The 8527-nt window shown below is 42.1% G+C and overlaps 1 protein-coding gene across 3 annotated transcripts; it reads right to left on the bottom strand.

Annotated features, from left to right (window-relative positions):
- Positions 1-135: 135 nt before the first annotated feature.
- LOC140311834 (uncharacterized) lies at positions 136-7764 on the bottom strand. 3 transcript variants are annotated; one of them, XM_072389388.1, is made up of 12 exons: positions 7394-7764; positions 5996-6129; positions 3080-3189; positions 2765-2854; positions 2633-2679; positions 2411-2544; positions 2116-2197; positions 1909-2022; positions 1725-1814; positions 1572-1643; positions 1280-1469; positions 136-881 (listed from the first exon to the last, which is right to left on the bottom strand). In XM_072389388.1, exons 1-12 carry the CDS (start codon positions 7513-7515, stop codon positions 675-677), a joined length of 1392 nt encoding a protein of 463 aa, XP_072245489.1. In that variant the 5' UTR covers positions 7516-7764; the 3' UTR covers positions 136-674. The 3 variants fall into 3 exon arrangements, with proteins under 3 accessions (XP_072245489.1, XP_072245491.1, XP_072245490.1); XM_072389390.1 differs by having other exon boundaries at positions 3080-3577; positions 5996-7487; XM_072389389.1 differs by lacking the exons at positions 5996-6129; positions 7394-7764 and adding an exon at positions 3458-5389.
- Positions 7765-8527: the final 763 nt, after the last annotated feature.

The raw sequence follows: 8527 nt of genomic DNA, 5'->3' as shown, positions 1-8527 counted from the left end.
CAAAATAAAATGTCCCCTCAAGCAGCTGAATGTGAGCGAAGAAAGCGTAAAGTTGTCCAAACAAAGTTATCATTACTGTTAAGAACACAAACAGACCGGAAACTTCACCTGTTTCTGTCAGTGACGCCACAAGTCCAAAGTTTTACCCAATTTTATTTGTTTCCTTTGGAAAATCTATCGCAGACGATGCATTTCATCGCAACAACACATTTCTATCTACAATGTTTACTTAAAGATGTAATGGGAGAGCTGAGACATGACAGTGCGTTACCGTTAAAAACAAACAAAAACAACGAGGTTCTGTGCTGGTCAGTGAGCGACGATGAGGGAAGGACAGAATCCCGACGAGCACAATATTTACAAATGTTCAGTCTTCTGCTGTCAGGAAGACCGAGCCGGAACAGAAAAGGCAGCAAAAAACAAGAATCGACAAGATCATAAAAAAAGTACAGCAAAGACGGGTTAAAACCGGGTTTCATGTTATTGATATTCTTTTACGTCTGCTTTTCTCGCGTCTTTACAAAAATCGTCAGACCACTTTATCTACAACTCCCTCAACACTGCGTCTACAGTTAAGACAAAATCTGTTTAACTCTGTGATCAGGCACGGACATATTGTGGCCCATATTAAAAATATAAAAAGGACAGTGGAAGTAGATCGGTTCCGGGAGCTCTTAGTCGCTCATCTCCATGTCCTCCTGATGGTGATCATCTCCGTTCAGTTTGGACTTTTTAGGGATTTGAGCCGCTTCTCTTTCCATCTCTTCCTGGCCTTTGGGGGATGAGACGGAGTCAGAGTCGCTCTTCCTTTCATCGTCATCCTCTTCCTCGCCCTTTTCACTGTCATAACCTTGCTCCTCCTCGTCATAGTCTCGCGTCACCTGTGATGGGATGTATGACAGTTTGAACTAATGCACGACTGCTCTGGGAATGTCTTCACACGGCTTAAGAGTTGCTGCATTTGAACCAGGTCCTGCATGTTCTCAGCCTGCGTTCTGCTCCATCACACCTGATTGAAATAAACGGGACGCCTCTGAAAGCTCTGCAGAAGGCTGATGAAGACCCATTCATTTGAATCAGATGTGGTGGATCAGGGAAACGAGTGAAAAGACATTGAACTTTCTGTTTCCTTTAGAATTGGTTTGTTTGCATTTCCTGACAGATCTGTGCTGCATAATAATAATAATAATAATAAAAAAAAAACAATATTCACTGCATTCAAGCTTCTTATAAAGTTGCACATATATTTTTTCATGTTAATATGCTGCTCTACACCTACCTTAACGTCACCTTTCTCACTGTCAGACTTGCGCTCGCGATCTCGCTCCTTGTCTTTGCTCTTCTTTTTCTTGCTGGCCGAGCGCTCTCGTTCATCCCGGCTACGATCCCTGTCCTCCCTCCTGTCCCTATCCCGGTCCTTCTCCCTGTCCTTCTCCCGCTCCTTGTCCTTCTTCTTCTCCTTCTTGTGGCTGTCAATAAAAGTAAATGATTCACTAGTAGCGGGTGCACTTAAGTTGGTGGTTCATTGTACTTAACTGCACCTACTACAGAGAGCACATGTGAAAACTCACCGTCTGGGTGATGGAGATCTGGAGGGCTTCTTCCTGGGGGACCGGGAAGCACTGCGACTTCGCTTGTGCCTCCTGAAACACAAATAGACTTAATTTGCTACGGTCACCAACACATACGGCAGCCATGTAAAATACTGTAGCCGCACTACTCACCGATTGATGCTTCGAGACCTTCTTGCACTGCTGTAGCTTTTAGGGGGAGTCTTGGATCTTTTCTTCGATTTTTCCTCCTTTCTCCTGTCCCTATTTAGGACCAAGAGTATTGATTTAAACAACTGAATGTCACCTTCTGCAGCAGTGACCTTTATAAAAAATAGAAGACCAGTGAGCTGCTGACCTAGATCTGCTGCGACGGCTTCTGTCCCTGGAGCGGGTCCTCCTCCTCCGCGGACTCTTGGACCTCCTCCTGCTCCTCGAATGAGATCTACGCCGAGACCTGCTCTTCGAGCGTCTGCTCAAATCAACCAGATGCACATTTAACAACACATTAAGACACTCGCACAAACAATGATGTATTATTCAATTATTTCCTGTGTTTCTTCACCTGTGTCTTGAGCGAGACCTGGACCGTCTTCGCCGAGACCGTGAACGGGACCTGGAATGTTTGCGCTTGTCATCTTTCTTGCCTTTAAAAGTGAAGACAAAGTTACACAACAGCCAGGTGGTTGCTCACATGACTCGACAAATATTTTACAGCTTCATGAGCAGAAGTGCGGCGCACGGCTGAATTTAACGCCACATAGAACAGGCGACTGCACCTGTACAACCGTATAAAACAATTACTTCCAGTCAGAGGAAATCTGACTTTGAACGCAAAAGCATTTAATCGCTGAACTCACTTCCAGGTTCAATGGCGGCAGAAATCAGAGACTGGGCCTCTCGTACTCTCTTCATGGCCTCCTCGATCTCCTTGTTGGAGGCATCTGCCTTCAGACCTGGATTCAAGTTCAGTCCAGCGACTAATGGATTCAGTCTGCAAAAGCAACGAAGCATTTAGATTGTAACAATGAGAGAAAATGTTGGACTGCAAGCAAAGTTCGAGACTGAGTACTGTTTCATACTTTGGGTCCATGGACTGCATTAGCTTCAGGAAGTCGGCAGAGAGAGCCTGAAAAAGAGGATGTCCGACGTCACCATTACTCATGACCGTTATTACGTTAAACCTGCTCTCGACTGGAGTACTTCAGCCTTACCTGTGGGTTCATGTTATGCCCTGGAATTCCCATGGCAGCCATTTGTTCCATGTTGGGAGCTCCAAGACCTCCAAACGGCGTCGCTCCCATCTAAAATGTTGGACATTTACACTCATGATACTCTACAGATGCTTTATTATTGCCTGTGTGTCAAAAACCGGCAGTATGCACACAGTCTACAGCCAACTCTCTGGCTCTTTCTTTAGCTTTATGGTATCTTGGACCAGATTTAAAACATATAGTGAAATATATTCTTGTATATATATATATATATAAATATACTACTTTGAATAAAAATGCAATGTAAACACTTACGGATGGCAGAGGATTAGGAGTCGGAAGAAGACCTCCTCCGGGCATCATTCCTGCCACGGCGTTGGCTGGAGCCAGCAGCGACATAGCTTTAGATTCATCAGGAATGACTCCTGGAGAAAAATAACAACATTTCAGCACCTGCGCCAAGAAAACGGTCAACAACACTAACACAAGACTTGCAGACAAGCCACCTTAGTCTAACTACTCTGAAGTAAAAAAAAATGTTTGTTGTTGTTTTTTTTTTTGTTTTTTTTTTTTGTCTTGTCTGTAAATCTTGAACCCTGAGACTTTTGTGTGAAAGTATAATTGTAGGATTAGCAGCTATAAGCTTGAAAGTCACAATACACACTGTGGTCAACACTGCCAAGATTTTATCACCTGTACTTGTTTTTTAAGTCATGAACCAAACGTTAGCAAACACAGCCAGTTCTCCCGTGGGATGTGCTCTCAACTTTCATTAGATGTTTTATGAACAATCGACTCACGCCGGCTGCTTCGCTATAAAGCACACAAAAACATTGAGATACAGAAAACAAAGTTCATGATTTTGGTGTAGACACAAGGGTACATTTCAACATCACTTACCATAACCACTACAAAACAAAACAAAAAAAGAGTGTCAGTCATTTTACCGTTTGGGGGGGGGGGGGTTACTTTGAACAAACCCACCACAAAAAAACACTAACTTTGCAACCAATCTAAGTACAGCTAATCAGGTACAACACTGCTAAGTTTAAACCAACAGTATATTACACGAGACACTTAATAATGCAAGAAATAATCTGCGCTAAACAATCATGAGCAACTGCCAGCAATAGTTGTGATCAAATCTTGAAAAAAAAAAATGAGTCCGAAGCTGAAGAGAATCGAACAGTGAAAATCAAAGAGGGAACTCTTATGAGATGATCATCCATGGCTGTGCAATCTGAAAACAGGCTATTTTACTGACATTTTTTTCACATTTTGAGAGAGAGAGAGAGAGAGGGAGAGAGAGGGGGAGAGAGAGAGAGAGAGAGAGAGAGACACACACCCGCCCTCATTCATACGCACAAACAGAAAAGACACTTGAGAAACGGGATAAGGCTGCAGAAGACAAAACTGTTGGTGGCATTTTCAGCAGGGCCTGGTATATAGGGCTGGCTGAACCAGGAAAAAGAACTGTAAAACACAACAACAAAAGAAACACCACTGTTAAATGTGAGATTCACTCATCTCGTTCAGAGTTATGTGTGGAGAGGCTCAATTTCTATTAAAAAAAAAAAAAAAAAAAGGCATTTCAACAGCAACAATTAGCAGAGCCTCAAGACTACTTTTAACCATGTGTGCTTTCTAAAACACGGGGAGAACAAATGGCTCAGCGTTACATAAAAACAAGTCTTTGGAACAGCAAACACGTAAATGTCAGATGCAGCGTGAGCGCACGTCTTTAAATAAATCTCCACAGCGGTCCCTGATCCCAACTGTGCAGATGAAAGTACACACCTTCAAATTCTAGTCTAGCATGCACAGCTGACTGGTTCATCTAGGTTGCGTGCTTTGTGCTTGGTGTAGGGATGTCCCGAACATCTGTTTGAACCAAATCTGAGGGAAATTCCATTGAAAACGGAGCCTACAAACACCAAGTCTAGATCCAGTATTTATATTTTCCTCTTGGCCAAGCATTTTAAAAGTTAACTCAGTCTGAATGCTGGGTCGGCAGATCTGCATAAAGATCCCAAAGTCAGACTCCAAACAGCCTCACAGGTGTTTTCACCTGCTGATTAGACCTCACACACTAAGGACCGGGTGGTCCGGCATCACCGTGAACCACCTCCCTCACTAGGTTGGCGTCCAGTTGTCGCGGGGCCACTTACACCAGGTGTTTGGCGGCCTCCCATCGTGGTACCATCCAGCGTGCACCTAAAAGTAAGCCTAATCAGCCAGCAGCTGAAAACACCTGTGAGTTTGTGCCACGTATTTAACACTTTCAGTTGACAGGGATGTCAGTACGGCTCTGTTGCAGCAGGGAATCGAATTAGGTGTTAGCAACCGTAAATACCTACTTTCAAGTCTAAATTCATCTGTTAATGCCGTTTATGTATAACACCTGAAACATTTACTCGAAAACAAGAACAAAACCCATTTTACTTAACTGAAGGTGTTCCCCCTTGTTGGTTTTCACTCCCTTGGAGCTGTATGCCATTATTGTGGAAATTAAGAATAAACTCGTCAAGCTCATAGGGAGCGTTTTGGCAGCCGCTGTGGCCAGCAGTTAAAATATAAACAGAGGATCAGAAATGGCTGGGTCTGCTTTGATTAATTCAAAGGAGAAAAAAAAAAAGAAAGAAAAAGCAGTGCGACTTAGCCTCTAACAGTTCCACCTGCTCGGGGCATCCCTGGTTTTTGTGCACGTCTACTCATCCGACACATAAAAGACATCAGCATCTCATTGAACATGTGAGGAATAGCTCTGAACCCTCACCTCCATCCCCTCATTTGATCTGAGCTGTGCAGCCCAATTGGCTTTAATAAAGAAAAGATGCCTTGGACAGAGAGGGACAAAAAAAAAAAAGTTAATGTTTTACTGCAGAACAAGAGAGAGACGGGGCTTGCGAGCCTGGCGCCATTTTTTTTTCTAATCTCCTGATGGCAGCAGAGGACCACTTTCAGCCAGCAAGGAAGGGGCTCTCTGCAAATGACTTGTCCACTATGAAGACCACAACACAAATAACAGAGAGAGAAGTTTATAGCTAGATTGTAAGACATGGACACAAATGTACATTTCCCTTTTCTATACCCTAAAGATGCCAAGCACTGAAAAGCTTAGCCAAGAAAGAAAAAGAAAACCCTCACAATGGCACAGATTTGTACTTCTACATGTGATGTACCCTTGGAGATAATCATGTGGATGTGCGGGTGAATAAAAGAGACACCCACCTTCAGCAAATGGGACCACGATCAGGGCTCTGTCCACAAAGACGGTGTTCGTCAGGTGCTGGGAGACTCCTACCGACTCGGGCTCATGGAATTTTACAAAACAGACACGTGAAGTCACAGGCAAGGGAGAGTCACTGGAAGAAAATACAGATATGTTGTGCAAAGAATACAAACGTGGAAAACCAACATGCCCTCTTTAAACTCTCACACCGTGTCCCCGAGGACGAGTAAGTTCACAAAACATTCTGACAGAGGTGAAGTGATCAGATGTACCAGATTGTAGCGTTTGTCCAATAACATCCGAGGAGAAAAATGTTTCATCAGTGGTGTTTTTTTTTTTGTTTTTTTTGTCCTCCTGAAATGGTTATAAGTTATAGCTTTTGTATTGTGGTAATATTGTTGCTAACATGTTTATTCTTAAGAGCACAACCTGAATGTTGTCCTACCTGTGGAGTGGCCAAGGTGTAAGTGATTAGAAGGAAACACGAAGGAAAGAACAATCATGTCCCACTATAGCCAGTAAGAAAATAATGTAATTTTAAGTATTGCATTCACAAGAGGCTCGTTGAGTGGGATCTGGGAAATGCAATGCAATGTTAGTCACTACAAAATAATAATAGTAATAATAATAACAGTGACTTTAAAAATGTGAAAGATGCAATTACCTTGATAAATCTACTTGTATCCAAGTGAAAAATAATCTATTAAAAAATGTGATTGTTGTGAGACTTGGAAAAAAATAACCGACATCAATTGTCAATAATTACAACTTAAACAATTTCTCATCTCTAATAACAGTATCACATTTTAAGTGTGTGTCAACTTTCTGCTCGTCTTGGAAATTATTCACCTAGCACGTGACAAGTCATTTTTAATCTTGAGCAGTCAACATATAAACCATAAACTGATGGGACTATAGATGGATTAGTGGGTTTGAGCCTTTGTGTTTTTGGTTGACAAACTCAAAACAATAAGGAAACAAACGATAGAATACATACAACTAGTGAAACGTGCCCCGGGTTAGTAATAACATGTGTTAATCACGTGTTCAATAGTTTAAGCAAGTTTGCTTTTAAACAATCTAGTTGACAGTGTGGGAACCAGTTACAAGCTAGCGTCTTAGGAAGAAGGTACTTTTAAATATGCTCTAAATATCTTGCAAAATCTCAATGAAATTAGTTAATTGACAAGGACAGGAACTAATAAGTGTATTAAATAATCGCCTACGTTTACGCTGGGGGGTGGGGGGACTAAAGACGCGGGCAAACATTCACAATAGCAATAGCATGCAGTGCAGGCGAGGCCTGCTCGTTGCTACAGGCCGCAACCAGCGCTTTGCGTTTGCCGAGTAACCCGGGAGAGAAAACTCCTTACCCAATGATAGTACAGGATACTCACTCAGGTGGAAATAACTTCATCTCCTCTATGGTTCCAAGGAATCCAAACAAAGTCCTCATTTGTTCGGACGTTGTGCTCGGCGAGACATTCGTCACCTGAATGACGTGCGTGTTAGAACTCATCTTCACGACTGCTAAAGCCACCTAGCCTTGTGCTAGCAACGTACCCGAAGCGAAATTTAAAAAGCGAGCTATACAAGGGTTATAGCTTGAAAAGCATCAGGCAAATACAAACGCTAGCATGTTTACTGCAGATAGACGAAGGCTTATTTTTTTAAGTAGACCTCCCGAAACGGTGCTGGTAGCGAGCAACAATACAGCTGCAGAGCGACCGCCACTGTCGTGACTCGTGAGACTACGATGCTGCCTTCAATGCCGTTTTTACTCTGGTAAATGTGGCTTCGTCAATGTCAACATTAATTTCCCCTTTGTATGTTTTTTTTTTTTTTTTACGATTTACATGTGGGGTCAGATATACTTGGCTAATTTTTCTCGATTAAACTTCTTAGCCCTAGTATAATTAATATATTTTGCAAGGAAATGTCCCCTTCATACAAGATGTTGATAAAGTAGGAAAATGTTGACAATTGTAGACAATAATTTGAATTTCGACGCACCTGACAAGTAAATCGTGTTTCTGGGATGTAAAATTTTGTAACAACTCGCCAAGTTAATATTCTTTGAATATATGAATTAGCTTTAAATGGAAAAGTGCAAGTTCGGAAGCTATTAAGATTATTTCACTTACTTGGTTAAACTTAGGGTTTTTGTTTTCACAAACAACGTATACATACAGCTAGATGCAGAAGATAGAGGTGAAAATATGCTATATGACATTTATGACACCGTAATTGTGGAAATTATCCTTAGACGACAGATATGGTTATTCTGACAGCACGTGAAGGCGACATAATTGTCGACGCTTACAGTGGGTGTGATTAGGACTATGTCACAGGATTGTGTTGCTAGGCTGTTAGCTGGAGGCTTCTGCAGCTGATGTTCCTGCATGTTTTCACTTCGAAACGACGTAATTATGCAAACGCCATGCTGGTTTTAAAACCACATAGGCATGCAATTTAAACGAGTCATTATAATCGACCAAACCGTGCTTTGGTGAGATCCTGGGTTAAAAAAA

This window comes from Leuresthes tenuis, unplaced genomic scaffold, assembly GCF_036924035.1.
Source record: "Leuresthes tenuis unplaced genomic scaffold, fLeuTen1.0.hap1 SCAF_7, whole genome shotgun sequence".
In the NCBI taxonomy this organism is placed as follows: domain Eukaryota; kingdom Metazoa; phylum Chordata; class Actinopteri; order Atheriniformes; family Atherinopsidae; genus Leuresthes; species Leuresthes tenuis.
The sequence above is the reverse complement of the archived record's forward strand: the minus strand, read 5'-3'. Positions and strand labels throughout refer to the sequence as shown.